At 43.1% G+C, this 21,827-nt stretch overlaps 1 protein-coding gene across 1 annotated transcript; it reads left to right on the forward strand.

Annotated features, from left to right (window-relative positions):
• Positions 1-292: 292 nt before the first annotated feature.
• Positions 293-21,451, forward strand: smad3a (SMAD family member 3a). Its single transcript, XM_027004759.2, has 9 exons — positions 293-495; positions 12,999-13,192; positions 13,521-13,655; positions 15,228-15,302; positions 15,723-15,773; positions 16,733-16,945; positions 17,260-17,397; positions 17,741-17,885; positions 21,192-21,451. The coding sequence occupies exons 1-9, from the start codon at positions 293-295 to the stop codon at positions 21,313-21,315; spliced, it is 1,278 nt and encodes a 425-aa protein (XP_026860560.1). The 3' UTR covers positions 21,316-21,451.
• The last annotated feature ends 376 nt before the right edge of the window (positions 21,452-21,827 follow it).

Below are 21,827 nucleotides of genomic sequence, written 5' to 3' on the forward strand. Positions count from 1 at the left end.
TTGTATTGTTGTTTTAAATAAAAAAGCACAGATGGGACAGGAGGAACTATGTTTCTCTGCGGAGTAATACAGACCCCTTGCTAATGCGGGATATGCATGGAGAGACATCGTGAACGCAGCCGCGTTTGTTTGCCCAAGTCGGATTGTTCTGTCTCGCTTACTTCGCATGTAGACCTAGTTTATGATTTTAATTGTTCTTCTTTCTGTTTATGCATTTGTCTTTGGGTTGTAACCGTCTCCCCCCTTTTGTGTAAGAGTACGCACAGAGGAAAATATTTAAAAGTTAGCTAACATGTCAATTTTGCCTTTCACTCCCCCTATTGTGAAAAGACTTTTGGGTTGGAAAAAGGGAGAACAAAATGGACAGGAAGAAAAGTGGTGTGAAAAGGCGGTCAAAAGTCTTGTAAAGAAACTGAAGAAGACGGGACAGTTGGACGAACTGGAGAAAGCCATCACAACTCAAAATATCAGCACAAAGTGTATTACAATACCGCGGTAAGTCGTAGCAATTCACCTCAACAAAGTCCACCGTGGATGGGGTGTTTGTTTGTTTGTGTGTGTGTGTGTGTTGTGGCTCTGACACTTTCTCTTTTCATACTAACACACTTTTGACAACAACAGCTTAACTTATGGTGTTGGTGTGTCCCAGTGTGCGATTCTGACAGCAGTCAGAGTGAGCAACCAGAAGACCTGAAGCTGACCTAAGGTTAGCTAACTATATTTATAAGCCGCACCTTGAAAAGTAACGCCGTGTTCAAGTATTGCGATTTAATAAACTATCTAGATATTCTGTGCTTGAATTTCAGGACTATCAAGAGACTCGTTAATTTTCATCATCTGTGTGGCACAGGCAAGCTTATTTATACATACAGAGCTTTCATTTCCATCTAGGAAACTTAAGCGGACCAAGAATGTCGAAATTGCCAGCGTATTCTTCATGGTCGGATACATTTTAACCACACTGCACGCTTGCGGTTCAGAGATTCCGTTTTAAGACGAGAACGCCACAGTGTAGCCTTCCTCTGGCTTTAGTCTGTTGAACGCCACAGTGTAGCCTTTCCCTGGTTGTTGTAGTCTGTTGAACGCCACAGTGTAGCCTTTCCCCGGTTGTTGTAGTCTGTTGAACGCCACAGTGTAGCCTTTCCCCGGTTGTTGTAGTCTGTTGAACGCCACAGTGTAGCGTTTCCCCGGTTGTTGTAGTCTGTTGAACGCCACAGTGTAGCGTTTCCCCGGTTGTTGTAGTCTGTTGAACGCCACAGTGTAGCGTTTCCCCGGCTTTAGTCCGTGGACTCATAATGTTATGTAACACGCGCGACCTTAATCTTCCGTGTTTAAGATACTGTGCATTGTGAATGCAGCTGTATTATTGATAGAAATGCGCGGTTAGCTAGGTTTGAAATTCGTTCCATCCATCCAGTGTGTATTTTTCTTTCTGTCACGAAAATGGGAGGTTGCATGGTGTCTCTCATAAACTGTTTACTTGAATTCGCTGCCCTGTGTGCCCTACACTGGCTAGATGATCTTGTTTGTTCTTGTTTTATTACGCTAAGGAATTCTGACCTACCACACACACACACACACACACACACACACACACACACATATATATATATATATATATATATATATATATATATATATATATATATATATATATAATATTGCGTATAGTGTTTGTAAATCAGTCTTCTGCTATCAGTCTGTATTTGTCTGAAGTCTCCTTTAGAAGGGATTAAAGTGGGAGTCCTTTTGCTATGTTGGACAAAGCACTCAGGGCTGCATCCGCAGTGATTTGGGGGTAAATAATCTTTACTTTGGCCAGTTTTAAAGTAGACCTTAAACAGGGTTTGAATTACATGTTGAGGCTGGTAGATTTGTGGCCACAGGTGCTATTCCAGCTTTGGAGAGGAACAAGTTTATTCCAGGTGTGCCACCTGAAGATATTGGGAGAGCAAGTTCACAAACATTACATGCCCCAGTGATTTGCTTCCTCATATTATGAATTTTGAATTTATATATATATATATTATATATATATGTGTGTGTGTGACACACGTGTGTGTGTGTGTGTGTGTGTGTGTGTGTGTGTGTGTGTGTATATAATGAGAGAGAGAGAGATCTCACATTTCTCACTTGATGGTTACTATAGGAATCCATGCATTATACAGGTGTTATGGAGGTGTTTCCACAGTGAGGCTGGGCTTTGTATAGAGACATTCTCTTGTATTTTGGGGCACTGTGAGCATGGGCTGGTGGAACGCATGTTGCTCAGCAGATGTGGGGTTTTTGTTTGTCGTTTTTGCCCGCAGCGCTGTTGTTCTTGCTGGGGTTGTTTCTAAACAACAGATAGCAGAGTGAAAGTATTGCCCCAGAGCAAGGGATCGGTCTTAGTGAAGCCAGAACAAGCAGAGTGAGAGAAACTGAGCTACTAGGAAATACAGGAGGAAAACTTGTGGTGAGCTTTATTCAAATGGCCTGGATGGTGGAGAACAGTGAGCAAGACTTGGAGTCAAAATTGAATATAGAGATAAATGCCCGGGTATATAATAGGTAAAACTAAAATGTTAAAATTAATGTGTAGATTCAACTAAAATAGCTAAAGATTTATTAGTTGAAGCAAAAAATCAAATTTTACTTGAGTATAACCAGATATTAACTATTAATAAAAATATTAACATTTCTTTGTGTCAGTAAACACTTTGCTATGGTATACAGACTTCCACAATTTTCCTCCAGACTTCAGCACTTCACCTGCTTGTTTGAGTATTCTGAATCAGCATGGCATTCAGCCCTGTTCTCTATTCCTGGCTCAGTGTGTGAACACCCAGACAGTGGCTTCTCCTCCTCTTTAAGAAATGCTTTTCTGGGGTGCTAGATTCCACACACCTTTCATCTCACACCGGCTTAAAGAGGGGGCAAGGGCTGCAGGCGTGTGCTTAGTTCCAGAATCCTGTCTTAGCTACGCTGGCTGTGAAAGATGGAAAATGGTTATGAGCTGCTGACTGACACAGGAAGAAACAGAGAGAGAGAGAGAGAAGGAGAAGGTCAGAGAGAGTAAGAGAGAGGGAGAAGAGGGACAGAAAGGGGTGCAGAATAGGGGAGAAGGTTAAGGGAGAGGGAGGGGAGAAAGAGTGTGTATTATTGTAAGGTGAGGTGCTAAGAAGAAAGTAGAATAAATGTAATATCAACTAGATTCTGGGCATTAATAATAATTACTTACCATATACTGTTAGAAAAAATTATAGGCCTAAATAAAGCCAAAGATCTGTGTAATACATGTGAATGCAAGAAGCAATGTCCTGACCTTGAAATGAAGTAACACTAATGAAGTTTTCTACGAGCATTTTGGGATTTCAAAACTTCATTTGAAGTACCTGGAATCAGCACATAGGCCCACTGGAAACTTATTACAGAACATATTTATGTTTATCAAGACATCTAGCACTCCAATCTTATGAAAGACAGTTGAAGAAGTGTTCAAACAAAACTGTGATTTTTTTTTCAGGCAGTTTGGTTAGTCTTATGCACTTTCCTCACTGCGCCTCTGCAATATGCAATCCGCTGCTTCATACCAACCTTTTAAATTGCTTCCTATTTGCTTACATCTCATCTTTGGTCCACCACCTGTAAGAATGGGTGACTTTTTGACTGCCTTTTCTTTGACTTGGAGGTCTTAGGAACGGCATGGTCTGTCAGTCTTTCCTTGCGGTATACGCTGACGTGGTTTGCATGCATGTTCTGGCATGGGGAGTGAGTGAGTACGAGTCAAAGCAGGGTCTGGTCATGCCTGTGAGGATGCACCCAGCCACTGGCTCTGTGAGTGACATGAGTCTCAGCATACTTTGCAGTGTGACTTTGATGCCTACATTGTTGGAAAGGGCATGTCAGCACAGGTGCAGTGTAAGATATAGACAGCAGCATTTTACAAAGGACTTTGTGTACTAATCTTGCTCAATTTTGAGTGTAGACCTTGTAAAAAAACTTTTTAAAAACATCTTCATAGTACCTATAAATAAACAATACGTACTTTTAATTTATAGTTGTGTATTCCTCAAAAACAATAGTAACCTTACACGCATGAAGGCATTTTAAGCTTGGTTACACTGTCCGTAAAAAAGAAAAACAACTAGTATAAGAACCCTACATAGTGTCTCCAAACACTTCGTATCTGTTGTTGACCTAAATGATTGATTCAGAGGGGATTCCCCACACATAACTTTCACCATGGATTCACCATGGATTTCACCTGTGTCTGAAACCCAGCCTGTACTTTTTAAATCGTCTTCAGCTCAGTTACTGCCAGCTTTGAGATTTGGAAGCCTCATCTTTTAAAAGCGATACGCTGCACCTGTTTGTGTCTTCCTTGCCTCATGCACATCCGGCTTGACCCAGCAAAGAGCCAGCAGCAGATAGCATGCCTGCACCGCGCGCGTCTATATGTGTACTCGGAGACGCCTAGCACGTCTAACCACAGTCTCGGTTTTGTTTCGCAAAAAGTTACCCTTCACAAAAAGTTTAAAGCCCGTCGAAGCCCCATCATGCAGTAGGCTTTAAGTAGACAGTAGGCTAGGCTGCCTGAACAAAAAGGTTTATCAGGGAAGCTGGGCCAGGCGACATCTGCCGTCGTGACACTCATTTTTCTTACTCTTCGAGGCCGATTCCGTATGCACCCTGAAGAGATGTCTGGCCTCAGGTTAAACATCCTGAAATCCTATGCTGCATCCTGCGATTCAAAGCAGCTTTTGATAAGATAAAGAGATCATATTGTTTTTTCTAATTGATCTGCCAAGCCTTTTTGCATGGGTGGGAGCGTACCTTCAAAGCGAAGGTCGTCTGCAGGAGATGAACTTGAGACTCTGAAAGATGAGTCAGAATTATTGTTTAGAGGGGGAAGGCAGTAAAATCAACATTTAGCGACAGCTCTTGTTGCTTTACTGGCTCGGTGAATGCAGCTAGGTTGAGCTGCTGGATCGAGAGTCATCTACACAATTTCACAAAGAGATCAGTAGTCATACTTTAGTGTAGTCATGCCCTAAGAAGAACCGGCATTAAAGGTGTCATAGATTTGTACACTTAACCTGTTACACTACAAGAACCTGCCAGTAGATTCAAATTCTCATTACTCACACTTGTAACTACATAACTACGCTAGTTTGAGTGCAGTTATGGAATAATTCACAGTGGTTACTGAATAATGTGTCTTAACTTTAAGTAATGAGGCTGGAGATTGAGTTTATAGAGAATGTTAGAAAATGTAAAATTTTAAATTTTTTATTGAGCACAACACCATGTTGTGTGGATTAAGGTATTTTACAAAGACTAATTTGTAAAGTGTTGCATAAAAGTCAAAGTGGGATTGAGCATCACCTTGAGCATCTGCTACTGGAGTTCCATGCTACTTAATCTTGTTTAATTTTCACTGCCGAATTACATAATTTAGCCTTGATGTGCAAAGTAGGTGGGCTACTGAATGTTATGGTATCCTTTTTATTCTATGGTTCAAACAGTTTATTCTGTGGTTCAGACAGTGTGTGTGTGTGTGTGTGTGTGTGTGTGTGTGTGTTTAGAAGGAAGTTTGTACCGCCACAGTAATGAGGTAGAGTGCAGGTGCCAAGTCTGACTGTGGTTGTGGAGAGAAGTGTTAGCTATGTAGTTTATCTGTGCATTAGTGTATAGGCCTATTGTGTGTTGGTACAGACTTGTCAGTGCTTTGAATGTGCTCATGCATGTATGTATTTGTCAGACTGTAAAATTGCTAACTGTGTGTGCAACGCAGCCATTGTAGGTCTGAGCACTGTATCTATAGTCTTGTGTGGTTGGAGGAGTCAGACAGTAAAAGCATGTAAATGTGTGTCTGGTGCCTAAGTGTGCATTTGTTTGTTTGTTTCTGTGTGTGTGTGTGTGTGTGTGTGTGAGTATGCAGAACATGTGTGTATGCACACTGTGAGTTAGGGTTAGTCAGCCCTCTGGAATGCTGTGTCTGCCCAGGGGATGTTGTAGGCCTGTGCTTGGTCTGTGGTCACTGCTGGGGTTGGAGGTTTAGAAAACTCCTCACCTCCATCCTATCTGCCAGGATAACAGGCACTCCGTACAGCAGACAACAAGCCTGCTTTGTCCCGCACTTGCCATCGCCCGGGGCCACGCGCATTCCCACTGCCGCCACTCTTGGGCGTTGCGTGGGGTCACAGACATCCATGAATACAGCACTTCTTTGAGGCTGTGAAGCTTTTCAGAAGTGTGTGTGTGCACGTGTTTGAAATGGGGTGGGGTAGCTTGTGAAGGACATTTTGAAGCTTGCCTGTGCTTTTTTGGGAGACTTTAATGTCTTCACGGAGTATACACAGACTAATCCAGCTATTCTCTGAAGCCTGTCATTTATCCCATTTATTCAAAGAATAAAGTGGCTGCATCTACACTTTATGCTTTGAAATTCAGATTGAAAAACAAAATTATAGGAAAATATGTTACAATTGAATTTTGAAATTGCAATTATATTTTGTCATTGTGTGATAGCTGACTGTCGGTTAAACATCAATAATACCTTCAATAATACCTTGCATACTGTTGCATGCCCAAACTTTGAGCACACTGCACAAATGCATGCTGGGGTGGCAGCAGCTCATCTGTGTGCTACATTATGCAGTGGTGCAGGTGTTTTTGCTATGCAGAAGAAAAACAGGTTTTCATGCTATACCTTATAGCTAAAAATGATTACTTGAATGCATATTCAAGTTCTGGAAAGTACTACTTAAGTGAACTAATTGAGTGCACATTCTTCCACTACCAGGAGGGCCCACATTAAGGGGCTACCAGGGTGAGCTTGCAGATCCAGTTTGATGCCTAATAAAGCATCTGTTTATCTGTTATCTAATTAGTCTTAAAATTGGCCAAGCAACCTATGACCTTAAAATTATTTGAATTGTCCAGTGGGATTGCAGCAAGAATTTAAAAAGAAGCTGATGAGCACAGTCTGTTAGTCTATTTTCAATGTGTAAACCATGCTGATTTAATTTTCACCATTACATCAGTTGGCCCAGATGGGCAGAGAAGGTAAGCTAATGAATGTTATGTTATCCTATTTAAGCTGTGGTTCAACAGTAGTGTGTGTGTGTGCGCGCGTGTGTGTGTGCGCGCGCGTGTGTGTGCGCGCGTGTGTGCATAGACTAGCTACAGATCAGCCTTAGTGATGTAATGTCACCTTGTGCCATAAGTAAACCATGGCCAAGTTTCTTCTATTCTATGTTGATGCTGGCAGGTAACTACGTGGAGCATCTGCTACACCGAAGGTGGTCAACAGGTCAAATCCTCAGCTGTGTTCTCAGATTATACGATGATCATAGAGCTGCAGGAGGAAGATAGCGGTGTCCAGTCTGCCATATTGCGCGCCCCCCCTGTGCACCACTGATTTGGGCCCCGAGCCGGCTGGTGATATCGCCTGCAGATCACACTGTAGCTAGTTTCTGTTTATACAAGTAAGCCCTAATTGTTTTAGCAGAGGCACAGGAACGCAACCAAGTATAAGGGGGGAGAAGGTGGAGTGTTCAACATGTGAAGCTTCTTTGCTCTTTCTGACTTTGTTTTGGACTCAGATCAGAGGAGATGTTGATACAATGGGCAGTGTACGTAGGTAAGGGATGCCAGAGACCTCAGGGGTGATTTACCCATTATTAATGCATTCAGTTTAATAAATAACATCAGTACTGTTTTCACATGTAAGTTGTCATAATTCTCACAGCCAAGTTGTTGTGCATTTGTACCAGCACTCTTAAGAGTGCACCTTTGAGTTTCAGTGATATTGATGTCTGCATGCTCATACAGTAGAACAGAAAGCTTAATGCTCTCCTCCAAGTGTGTGGAGATGCATTGGATGAGCTACGCTACATATGTTTGAGGAGGAGGTGTGATGGCCTACCCTCTCCAACAATGGTGGCACTTTCACGTGGTGGAGGACAGCTTTGTGTGGCTGTGAGTTTGAGTCTGTGACTGACAAGATTAATGTGTATCTTTAGCCCCACACTGAACAATAAGTGTGGGCTCCTGTGATTGGCCGTAGCCTGCGTGCTATCACTGTGCTGTCCGACTTTAAACTCCTGGGGAGGGGGAAGGGCAGCAGCGATAATGGCAAAGGGGTTATTTTGGGGGGCCGAAGCACAGGAGGCTCGGGGGGCTTGGTGTGTTGGAAGCAGTCTGGCTTGTCTACCTTTGTCCTCTCTCTCCCTTCCTATGGGCTACGTCTGTGTATCCCATTAACATAGTTCAGACAGATCATGTCATTGAAAGCTCCTAATGCTTCCTTGAAGTGTCTCTGCAGTTTCTCAAAACTTGGAATGAATTCTGTTTTTACACGCAGAGCAACAGCACTGAACACTGACCTTGACAACGATTACACAATATTACCGATGCTGTAGCCTAGCAGTAATCCTCAACAAAGAATACAATCCTCACTTTTGATTTGGCGCTATAATACAGTTACTACTTTATTATTTACTTTTCCTATTAAAGTTACATCTGTTAGTTCTGTAACACACTAGACAATGAAAGTACTTGCATAATACTTTACATACTTTTAACATTAAATATGTACCTAAGAAGTAACTAAGAAAGTTCAGATTTCCAAAATGCTGTTGTAATGCTAATAGCTGAGCTAGTGTGTTGAGCGGTATAATGGTGGTGAGGTTCAGAGTGTGTTAAAGAGTGGGGTCATATCAAACACCCCCTCATTCCTCTGCCCCCATTATGCACTTGCTCCTATCTCTCTTTCTGGAATTACCTCTCTCTCTCTCTCTCTCTCTGTCTCTCTGTGTCTGTCTTCCTAAATCCCAGCTGTCCCTCTGCTCAAGTGACAGCTGACAAATGGTGGACCTTCCCTTTGAATTTGTGAGTGGGTGTACATCTGACTGTGAGACTCTATGGACTATGGTGCTCTTCGCCTACTTTCCCAAAATTCTCAAGAGCAAAATCAATACTTAGAATTCCTTTCTCTATGCCAGTTCAGTTCCTGGTTATCTCTGCCAACAATATTGTCTGAATCTTGCAGCTCCTTTGTAAAGGAACTGAATGCACGCTGAGTGGCAAAGTGAAAAAGCCTTTTCAAGTTACTGTGCTAAGGCTTCATAGCTTGAGCCAAGGTTAGTGCATGTAGAATCCCTGCCCACTGTTCTTCTCAGCCACTTCACCATCAGGCATTATTCATCCATTGAAGGTGAAAGTTGTCCAATATATGAAAGGCTGTTGCTTTTTTAAATCCCTGTATGTCAGTCTGTCTGTTGGAATAAATAAGAGTATGTGACATGAATGGTATCCATGCCCAGGATTCCTAAGTGAATTGGGGAGCTTTGCCGAACAGGTATAACTTTTTCAATGTCTCTCTCTCTCTCTCTCTCTCTCTCTCTCTCTCTTACTGTGGACATGTGGGGTGAGAGTATGTTGTGGATGTATCTGATGCATATCTAAAACACGTAATACAGCAGTCATGCATAATGCATGTCTCACATGTCCTGGGCCAGGACCTCAGGGCTCTGCAGTATAGCCATTCCTGAGGAGCTTTTCATTACACAAGCCTGACGTGGGGCTTCTTAGAATTCACACTACGCTACCAAGTTGTAGTCTGAACTGTTCAGTTTGTTCGGCTCTCTGGTTAAAGAGTGGGGTTTTTACGTATTTATTGCTAGTAATTAGGTTGTAGGCTGTAATTGCTGAAGCACAGTAGTGGCTTTTGGCACAAATGTAGAAATTCACTTCTGTTTGTCTTAGAAGTAGGTTTTTACTTAGAATGCAGGGTATACAGGTCTATAGGTAGTGTAAGAATTAAAAGACATGTTTAAGATTTAGTGTAGGGATAAGTCACCATTGCAGTCTACAAGATTTCTCTGGATATCCACGCTGGGTGGTGAATTAAACCATCCATTACTGTTTATTTAAACAGGTAGTTTGAAATAATCAGAACTAAAACAAAATTGCATCAGGGATTAAACCTACTACATTACAGTTCATAAAGGGGAATGCTCACATTTCCCTTTTCCACCAACAAGGAAGGGGTTCTGTTCTTGTTCACACACCATTCCGGTTTTCTGACCAGTTGTGCTGATTTGTCGAAAAATGCAAGAATAAATAGTGTGTATCCCATAAAGGTATAGCCTAACTCTCTCAGTATAATGACTTCAGTTTAATAACAAAAGGAGTAAGTGTACTGTAAGAGCATGGGAAACATGTTTTTATACTCTGTTGTAATACTGAATCCCAGGAAATATCCCATATAAAATAATGTTCCCAGTACAGAATCATATTATTTTACATCAGTGTTTACTCCATTTGATGAACACATGTAACGGTGAGTGATAAGGAGGTGGGCGCATGTGCAGAGAAGAGTGAGGCTTATTACGGGCAAATCCAAAGTTGTAGTCATCAGAGTAGTCAAGGGTCATTGAGCCAATACTGAGAGTACGAGGAAACACAATTAAACAAACAAAAACACGAATGCAAACAGGGGAAGCAGGCTATAAAAGAGGCTAGGAAGAACTCGGAGGCTAAGAAACAAAACGGCTAGGAAAAACAGTCAGACTAGGATACACGGAGTACAAACTTAGGGGCATACAGATACAGGCTTTCAGACATTCAAACAGCCAAACCATGAACAGGCAAGACACAGGGAACAAGACAGGGTTTAAATGAATGAATTAACTCAAAACCAGACAAAGGTGAAAGTAATAACAAGCGTGGAAAACCAAACGAGGGGTGGAGAAAATGAAACTAAGGAATGGAACCAAAACACACAAGACAGGGAAACCATGGAACATGGAAGCTGGGAGGGACTAACTGTGATAACACGAAAGATAAAAAACTGGGATTTAGCTGCTATGTAGCACATATTGATGGGTAGCACAACTCGAAAGAATACTGGTTCACTCTTGTGAGAATCGCCCCGCATTTGCACCAATTTTTATTGGAACCAAGGCTACATCATCAATGGAGGATGTGGCACAGTGCACAATGGAAGCAAACAGTAGTAACGAGATGGCAGACCGAATAGATTACCTACGAGCATTTGTGCTGTTGTTACAGATGTTTGTTTTTATCCAAAAAGCAAGCATGTATCAACTATTGGTGATAAGACGATGGATAATAATAATAATAATAATAATAATAATAATAATAATAACAGATGAATTAATGAATGAATTAAATAATAACAGATAATGAACAACAATGTAACAAATATAACAATATTAAATAGTGATGGTAATATAACAACACTACATGCAGGCTTAAAGTGCAACCTTTCGTCATTAATTGCACATGTGGATGGAGATGCAGGGTCAACTGCCAGTGTCTTGACAGTGCATAGATCAAAGTACTGATCGGCCCTTCCATTCCCTGACCCTTGCTGTGTGTGTATGTGTGTGTGGGTGGGTGTGTGTGTGTGTGTGTATGTGTGGGTGGGTGGGTGTGTATGTGTGGGTGGGTGTGGGTGGGTGGGTGTGTATGTGTGGGTGTGTGTGTATGTGTGAGTGGGTGTGTGTGGGTGTGTGGGTGGGTGTGTGTGTATGTGTGAGTGGGTGTGTGTGTGTGTGTGTATGGGTGTGTGTGTATGTGTGGGTGGGTGTGGGTGTGTATGTGTGGGTGGGTGTGGGTGGGTATGTGTGGGTGTTTGTGTTTGTGTGGGTGTGTCCGTGTACAGGGTGAATGAGTATGACTGCTACTGCTTGTACATTGAGTATTATTAAGAAAAGAGCTGTAGATTATAAAAAACAATGGGTCACAACTGAATAAACAAAGAGCTGTTACATAATTCATTTCTACTCTAGCCTTTTATTTAGTAGATGTACTGTTGAAGGTCTCTCTCCCTCTCTCTCCTTCTCTCCCCCAGACACACACACTCATACACCCGAACTCTCTCAACGGGACGTCTGGTTTTCTGCTTTTCACATCGCTCTTATTTTTTCCCTCCCTCTTCCTAACTGCCAGCAAAGTGAAATCTTTGACAAATTGAAACCACGTTGTGGTGCTGCTCTAGCTGCTGCTGCCGCCATCGTGGTGCGCGCTAGCAGGTCCCCAACCGGGCTGTTGGTTTGCGGTGGGCCCTGCGTCTGGCCCGGCCGGGCCAGCCCTGGGCCCTCAGCCACTGCGGCAGGGCAGCGTGCGTGCGGGGAGGGGCAAAGGGATGGTGATGGTGGAGGTGTGGGTCATGAAGAGCTTTTGCGCTTTGCCTTCAGGATGCATTTGAGTGCGCATTTGTGGTGTATGTCTGTGCATGTTGGTGTTAAACGGATGTGTGTGCAAGGGACAGCAAGAAAGAACACAAGATGTCATCTAGTGGTCTTGTAAGCCAAAGTGAGATGGTGTTTCATGGCTGCGTGCTCTCTGGTGATGCTACAGGCTTGCCTATTCTGTGTAGCAAGATTAGGAGCCCTAACAGGTGCAGTCAATTACTTGGGGTCTAAACCTGGCATTACTTGATATGGCAGTTAAAAGACCACCACAAAAACTCATTCTTATAACAATTCCTCATGTTTGTTCTTCCTATTACTTTTCTTTTTCAGCCATATGTTTTGAATGCATAATTGGAAATTGTGCTGCTTTTTGAAAATGATCTCACCTTGCTGATTATTAGAAACAGCTTAAACCTCATCTCTATGGCCATGTTGTGGGTGCACCTATCTTATATGGGCATGTTGTTGGTGTACAATTACCCATCTGTTGCCATGCACAGTTCATTAGCCTCCTCCTACCCTGTTCACTGCTGGTCAGTTTCTAACCTGAGTAAAGGAAGAAGCGTTTGTCAAGAAAATAATTTTGGATTTTTCTGTAACATCAGGTTTATACATTTGCAGGTGAGAAGCAACTATAACAATGAACAACTTGTAATCAGTGCACAGTTGATCATGATTTTGTTAATAGTGTCATACGGTGTCTAATGCCACTACATTTCTCTCTCTTTCTGTCTCTCGTTTTGTCTGTCTGTCTCTCTCCCTCCCCGTCTCGCACATGCTGTCTGGCAGGTCTCTGGACGGGCGTCTGCAGGTGTCCCACAGGAAAGGTCTCCCTCATGTGATCTACTGCCGACTGTGGCGTTGGCCAGACCTGCAGTCTCATCATGAGCTGCGGGCCGTGGAGTTGTGTGAGTTCGCCTTCCACATGAAGAAGGACGAGGTGTGTGTGAACCCCTACCACTACCAGCGCGTTGAGACACCAGGTGAGTGGTGCACCACCCCTGAGAACAGCAGTCACGAATAAAAACTCTGTTTCTACTAAGTACATAAACTGAGTCAAAATGCACACTATTTAAAGTACATATGACATTTTTAAATACTGCACTTCAAGCCCTGATTTTATAAATTGTATGAAAACAAAAACACACACCTCACTCTCTACAACGTCTCTGTATTACAGAGAAGCTATAGGGAGTGTGGTGAGTGTGTGCATGCATGTGCACAATGCTACGTGTGTGTGTGTGTGTGTGTGTGTATTTGTGTATGTCTGTGGGTAAAGATACTGTTGAAAGTATCACTCTCTCCTTCCAGTCTTGCCCCCAGTGTTGGTGCCGCGGCACACAGAGATCCCCAGTGAGTTTCCTCCTCTGGATGACTACAGCCACTCCATCCCTGAAAACACCAACTTCCCCGCAGGCATTGAGCCCCAGAGCAACTACATCCCAGGTAAGAGAAGAGCATGAGAGGTTTTTAGAGGTTATTAAATGTTAATATGACGTTTTGAGTGGATATTATGATATTATTAGAGGTTATGGGAGCATATGAGAGGGTTTAAGTGCTGTGTGTGTGTGTGTGTGTGTGTGTGTGTGTGTGTGTGTGCGTGTTTGTCCCTCAGCTCTGGCATTACTGGTTCATAAAGATATATGGCAACCTCATGACAGAAATTACTTTTCCAACCACTTGTGAAACCTGACACTGAGAACTGAGAAACTGACCTAACAGAGCGATTATTGGTTGCCAAAAAAAGCCCTAAACCCTTGAGGTGATTTCCTTCAACACTGGCTGTACTCAGGGCTGGACTGTTGAAGCTAGGACTGTAGTCACTGCTCTTTCGGTCACTGAGCCACCACTGAGTGGTCAGGAGACAGAGCAGTCCAAGCAGACAGACAGAGAAACAGTTCAGCTCAGGGCCCCTGTTTCCATAGTCCACTCCAAGCTGCTCCGACTTGCAGGGGCAGCCACTGGTAAATCATCAACACACACACACACACACACACACACACACACACACACACACACACACACACACACACACACACAAACAAACACTGCAAAGAAACCCTAGGAAGCAGACCGGGAGAACAGCAGACACTGCCTCGTACACACACATACACATGTGTGTGCACGTGCTTGTGTGTGTGTGTGTGTGTGTGTGTGTGTGCTCATATTTAGGAGTTTACACATTTATACACTGCAATATGTAATTGGACAGTGATTAAATTTGTGTTGTTTTGTCACTGCTCTAGAATATTGGATTTAACTGTGTTGAACAACATCTTTAATTTACATCTACATTTGGATGAACAGTGCAAAAATCACAGTCCTTCTATACCTGGTCCCCTTCTCTGCATTTGAACTTTAAAGTCACCATTTCATTTACTATTTCCTAGAGCAGAGTGGCAAAATAACAAAAACTGCCATAAATGTTTTATGGACTTCATTGTACTGACTCTCACACACATTGAGCACTGCACACAGACAAACACAGTACTGTACTGTAGTGCTCTAGACACAAGTAACCAAATTAAAAATATAAAACACTGACTATTTTATTTAGTTTTTGTATTATACTGTATTGTGGTAAGCCGTAGTAAGTGATTAAGATGTGGTGTAAGGCTGTGTCAGTCTCCAGTCTCCAACTTTCACTGATGTGTGATGTAAATCCTGGTTTTTACCCGACCGCAATAAAGAATACTGTATAGAAGTGAAAGTCAGTATGATGGACACCACCTGGGCCTGATTTGACTCATGGTGTTTGACTCTGGCTCCACCTCACCTTGAATGGTAATATTTTTCAAGGTTTGGACCTGTGGTCACTTACTGTAATGTGGCATTTGCTTTTCCATTTCCTGGGCAGAGCTAACCTGCTGCTGAAATTCCTGCTGTTGAAACCAAACCGCTTCTAAATAGGAAGCTTAGTCTTGAGGAAAAAACCTCATGAGTCACCACCTTATGTGTGTGTACTGCACCTGTTTGAATCCTTTGTCCCCACCAGTGTGTGTTGTCTGTGTTTTTCAGAGACACCTCCTCCAGGCTACCTCAGTGAGGATGGAGAGACCAGTGACCACCAGATGAACCATAGCATGGACACAGGTTAAGACCTTTAGACAAACTATGCTGTATTTAGGAGCTGTTTATAAGACATAGCAGCTGCGTACCTGCTTAGTCTTCTCTGTTTTGCAGAGTGTTTGTAATGTGGTATAACTTCCATGTGCTATAAGGGTGCCAGGAAGTGAAAAGGGCCGGGGTGGTGCTAGAAGAGCACACCCTCATATAACTGTGAACCTCATATATCTTGAATGGTCTTTATTCTGCAGTGTGCTTGGTAAACCAGACTAGTTCTGTTCTATTCAGTTCAAGATAATCAGATTTGTGATGGTTTTGTGTTAGTACTGTCTAGTGTTTGATAACGTAACACTTTATTGGTCCCGAAGGAAATTGCAGATGTGAAAAGTGCTGTGAAAGTTCAGGGAAATACCGTCATGTGGCCATCATCTTTGTCTCTTTCATTAGGATCTCCGAACCTGTCACCAAACCCTGTATCTCCAGCACACAACAACTTAGGTAAGGCCTTCTGGTGGGAGGAGGGGCACATATGTATATGTATGCATGTATACATGTGTGTATGCAGGTATCTGTGTATATCTGCACATGGCAATGGATGTGTGCGTGGGTATATGTACTCATGTGTGGGCGTATCTACAACGGTAGGGAGATGGGGGTAGTATGCATGTGCAGGTGTTTGTATACATGTGTTTTGAGATTCTTCCACTGGTGGCTGCCCCGGAGGAAGCTCCAGCCGAACGAGTCTTTTTGTCTTTCCTGACTCCGACCCCTGCTCAAGCCCTTGGACAAACACACCGCCCACACCACACTTGTGTTAACCATATCCTGCCGCTCTCTATCTGAAGTGAGAATCCCATATGGAATTCTCGTCTTCCTCGCTGCTTCTGGAATAATAAATAACCCCAGAGCCACATGTTCCAGCTGGGCCGTTCACGCGTGCAGGCCAGATCCTCTCTGGTCTTTCCTTTCATTTCTTTTCTCTTTTTTTTGCTTCTTTGAAGCAGTTACAGGAATCGTGGTGTGCTTGTGAAGCTCTTGCCACAAGGCCGTAATTTGCGTGACCAAGCAATGGTGGTGTTTCCACTGCTGTCGCTTTTTAGTTCTGGGAATCTGCCTTGGCTATTGACATCGCCGTGTCATCGATCTCCACCCGTTCGTTATTTTAAAACCCCCTTTCTCTCCTTCCCTTTTTTCTTCGTTTGTTCATTTTTCTGTGCCCCTCCCTGACCATTTCCTTGGCCATCCCTCTCTCCTCAACCTCTTCTCTCACTCTTTCTCTTTGTTGTCTCTGACTCTCTCTGTCTCTCTTCCTCACATTGTCTCACTCCTTTTTTCAATTATTCTCTCTGTATCTGTCTCTCACACTCTTTCTCTCTCTCTCTCTCTCTCTCTCTCTCTTCATATTGCTTCATTTGTCTTTTTCTCTATCCCTTTCTCTATTGCTCCCCGTCTCTCAGACCTGCAGCCTGTGACGTACTGTGAGCCTGCGTTCTGGTGTTCCATATCGTACTATGAGCTGAATCAGCGTGTGGGGGAGATCTTCCATGCCTCTCAGCCCTCTCTGACGGTAGATGGCTTCACCGATCCATCCAACTCAGAGCGCTTCTGCCTGGGTCTGCTGTCCAACGTGAACCGCAATGCAGCTGTGGAACTTACCCGCAGACACATTGGTGAACACACACACCTACACCCAAACACCCAAAGCCTCCCTCCCCAACACACTACATGAATAAATGCTCTTACAAGCTAACTTAAAGCAAGCCTACACTAGAAAAAAAGGAAATAATTTGTTGGTGTATTGCAGTGTGGTTTGTGTGTCAAAGGACTTAATATAGCAACATTTTGTCAAGAAATGTAATATCCTGAATGCTGAAGACATGTTTTGTAAACAACATTTTTCTCTTTGGTTTCTGCTTCTGTTGACAGCAGTCATTTGTGTGTGTGTGTGTGTGTGTGTGTGTGTGTGTGTGTGTGTGTTTTGTAGGTCGGGGGGTGCGTTTATACTACATCGGAGGTGAGGTGTTTGCTGAGTGTCTCAGTGACAGTGCCATCTTTGTTCAGAGTCCCAACTGTAATCAGCGCTATGGCTGGCACCCTGCCACCGTGTGTAAGATCCCACCAGGTGAGAGAGAGAGAGAGCGAGTGAGCAAGCCTTCAGCACCCATTCTGAGTCCACTGAAAAAGCTCTTACCTACTTTCTGTGTTTCTGTGGAGAATGGATTATGCATGCAGTTTTAGATTCTACATTATCTTGTTCGGTCATATTTCAGGTTGGTTCAGATTCATCACTTGTTGAATCTGAAACGAACAGAATGTTGCACTTGGGGAAATGATTTAAGGAATACACAATGATTTAAGACTATGATTCTACTCACACCCTTAAGTCATGTTTTTATCTCTTATTTTTCTCCCAGCCCTCAGATATCCTGTTTTAATGCATGTGTCTGCTCGTTGTCTTTCGTCAGGCTGTAATCTGAAGATCTTCAACAACCAAGAGTTTGCTGCACTCTTGGCTCAGTCAGTGAACCAGGGCTTCGAGGCCGTCTACCAGCTCACCCGCATGTGCACCATCCGCATGAGCTTTGTCAAGGGCTGGGGAGCAGAGTACAGGTGGGTCTCCTCCCCACCCCCAAGGGCTGCCTTGGGGCTAACTGTGCCACAGCAGAGCTGCGGTTATGAGTACATTTGTCCCAGGTACCTCTAAACTGTGTTCACACAGAAGGAGTGTAGTACAAAATCTGGGGACCTGGTCCTGGTCCCTCTGTTCTCTAGTCCCTATTCCTGTTTGTTGCAGCAGTGGATATGCAAAAAACAGCAACAAAAAAATACGATAATAAAAACTATGAACTTCTAAGATGAATTAGACTTTACTCAGTTGCTTAATGTAGGAACCTTGGTCCAGTGGTTCAGAATGGCTGCACTATAGTCAGTCTTGGTGCAGTGTTGGTGCACACAGTTTTGTGTGTACCATCTGGGCAGAACTGTTTCCCAGAGCGTCCGGCTTAATCTGGGCTGGTTTGGCGTTGGCTGGTGCATGACATTTTGGGGGATGGTGCACCTGCCCTCTCAGACCTCCCCCAGATCAACATGCCAGCCATGTAAACTATTAGGTCTGCGCTAGCAAGTCACAGTGTGCCAAAACAAATACACACCCTCTGAGCTCCAAGAAGTGTCAGAGTTTCCTGGTCTGGGCTCCTTATTCTCTCTCTGTCTTTGTTCTCCCTTTCCCAGTACGCTGTCTCTTGTGTGTAATCTTATTGTTGGAAAGAGAGCAACCAAGTCCATAATCAAAAGCAGTCGTGGATTTCCAACAGAGACATTCACTGCAGAGAAAAGAGAGAGAAAGAAAGAGAGAGAGAGAGAGAGAGAGAGAGAGAGAGAGAAAGGGTGTGGAAGAGAATGAGGGACCAAAACTGGGAGAAAGGAAAAAAAAGAATGAAACCAAAAAGGAGAGAAAGAGAGAGACTCTGGTTTCCCAGACTGCTTCTGTATTTGGCCAGGCACTTCATGCTCAGGCTGCTTCTCTTTCAGGATCTGAACTGCTCACACCGTTTCTCTTAAGTGATGAACCCCATTCATTCAAATTTTGCTCAGAACTACTAGCAGCGGTGAGATGGCTGCCATAAATGAAAGTGGCTGGCACCACATGAAGCTTCTGTACAGCAAAGTCGGCTGACCTTGGACTCTCCCTAGCAGTCTGTCATTCTCTCACAGCTCATCTCTCACCCATCTCACATGTCTCAGTAGAATACTCAGCTGCCCTGAAGATGGTACTTTGCCCCAGCAAGTGCTTTCTTAGTGGTGCTAAATAGAGGATCGAGGAGGGCAGAGTACCGGGTGGGGGCAAGGGATTGTATAACGATGTATGTTGGTATTTAGGGTTGGAGTAAAAGTATCATTTTTATAAATCAATCTTTTTCACCACAATAATGTCAATAACATCACTAATTGTGTCCCCAATATTGTATCTTAGTGGAGATGTGTAACACGATTGTAAAGAGTAGAGTGATGTATGACATCAAAATAACTAGATAAAGGGCTGAATTGCAAATATTTTAGATTCACATATTTAGATTCACACTCTCACTTTCAATCATAGTTTTCAATCACAGATTTACCAAAATTTCCTAAGGACTTTTATTTTGGGATTGTGGTTGGTTTTCTGGTTACTTGTGATGGCTCCTGTGGCTTGTCTGGTAGTCATGCCCTTCAGCAAGCCCTTTTAACAAACAGCATTGGTAGCCTTCACAATAAAGGTTACAGATTTTAACAACATATATATATATATATTTAGTTATTTTTTTTATTTATTTTTTTATTTATTTATTTTTTTAATTATTATTATTATTTTTTTTTAAAGGAATTTGAATTAGACTTTGTTGATTTGTTGAATATGGGAATTCTGGTGCAATGGATCAGGATGACTCAGTGCAGGTTTGGACTATAAAATATGGCTAAGATCACTCTGGATGGGCTGCTTCCACATTAGTGGTTCAGTCTATCAAGGCGACATTAGTAGCTGCTGGAATTCGAGACTACTAAATCAACCCCACCATCTTATTACAACAACCTGCATGTTCTGGTTAAAAATATCAAGACGAAAGAGCTGACACTGCATAGATGCATTCCTAATATAATTAAAAAGTTTTGAAGGGCATCAAGTTTGTAAGTTTGTTTGAGATGAGCCAATGCTACTGCAGTGCTATTTTGGGGGTAAATTCTAGAACTGCCAACTCCTACAGACTACATTATTGTCCTATTTTAAAAGAAATGTATGTTAAATTATTATGTATAACTGGTTTATGTTGGGATAGTGGAACAGTTCTTCACCATTAGTGCACATTGGACCACCATGTTGCCCTACATTAGTGCAGTCAGTAAGTCATATATTTGTCTTCTCCTCACATGTGGAGGAGTGTAATAAAACACAGCAAGTGCCTTAACCTGAATTGAGGGGGATCAAACTCTTCCTTCAGACACAGTCTGTTCTTACTCTCTCCTGCTCAATCTTTCATCTCACTTAGCCCCCATTCCCTCTCCGACTGTCCCACTCGCCATCTCTCTCCCTACCTTCAATTTGTCACTGGTCTCATCATTAGTCCCGGAGGGGCCGCTGGCAGGCAAGGACCACGGCTGATAGAGCCACAGTGAAGCACGAGGGAGTTGAAGGACTTGGCAGAAGACAGCAGGCTCCGGGTGGAGAGCCTGAGAGACATGCAGGGAGGGAGGACAGGCTGGGAGGGAGATATCCTGGGCTTCAGCGTATCCTTAAGTGTCAAAGCATGTGTTACACCCTGTTAGGAGCATGGAGCGGAAGCCACATTTAGACCATTTGAGGACTACTCCGTGTGTGCGTGTCTGTGTGTTTTGGTGCTTGCCTGCTCTCGCAGAGCATTGTGTGGCAATGTATGTAATTCTAGGGGATCAGAAAGAGCATGTGAAAGAGAGACAAAGAAAATGGAGTGGGTTGGCTGAACCTGAACGTCATGAGTAGGGGGGTGAAGGCAAGCTCCCAGAAACAGTGTGTGTTCGTGTGTGTGTGTGTGTGTGCATAAAATGGAGAGAAGCAGGCTGAGGCATTGGGTCAGCAGTGTGGAATGTAGACGAGTGTGTTTGGCAGTGGTGATGATCCCAGCCAGAATCTGGAAGCGCGTAGAGGCGTGTGGTGCTGTTTCTTACAGAGCTGAGTTTACGCAGAGACTGAGCTCAAACCCAGACGCCCTGACAGCCTGTACGCCCCACTCAGTCAGCCCTGCTTCTTCATCACCTAATTCAACCTAATTCAGTAAAGATACCACTGACAAATAACTGATTACATTTCCTAATCTGTTACAACATTTTATTCTTATTCTCTTTTTCTTTGTTTTTGTTCCCTCATCTTCTCTCTGCTGTTTTGTCCACTCCACTCCACTGTAGGCGGCAGACAGTGACTAGCACCCCCTGCTGGATAGAACTGCACCTGAACGGACCCCTGCAATGGCTGGACAAGGTGCTAACTCAGATGGGATCGCCTGCTGTCCGCTGCTCTAGTGTGTCATAGGAAATGCGTTCCCCTCCCCTTTACCACTGCCGGAAGTAACCAGACCAAAACTAGAACTGAAACAGAAAAATGTTTTCGGAACGGAAGGGTAACGACCCTTAAAGCCATCAGCAAATAGAAAATGCAGCTCATCTGACAAAACCCACCTTCTTTCAATAGCACTTTCACACACGTTCGTCTCAAAGAGGAAGTGTGTATTAAACAGTACCATTTATGTTTATATTTTCTTTTTACATTATGTCCATGTTTATTTAGTGTCCTTTGTGACATTTTGTGGGTCAGAGCCAGTTTGGCTGGCCATATGTACTGTAGTGTCCCCTTTTTTGTCTTACGTGTTGCTTCGTTATGTGTATCACAACAAGTGTAATAAAACACCTAATTAATATAATAACAAATTATTTGTGTACAATGAAAGATTAATGAAGTTTTAGAAATTTCAGTTAAAATGTTTCGGCTATTTTTGTTTTAACAAAATACTGGGACAAAACCCTTGTATGTACCATGTCATACAT

This window comes from Electrophorus electricus, chromosome 21, assembly GCF_013358815.1.
Source record: "Electrophorus electricus isolate fEleEle1 chromosome 21, fEleEle1.pri, whole genome shotgun sequence".
Classification (NCBI taxonomy): Eukaryota; Metazoa; Chordata; class Actinopteri; order Gymnotiformes; family Gymnotidae; genus Electrophorus; species Electrophorus electricus.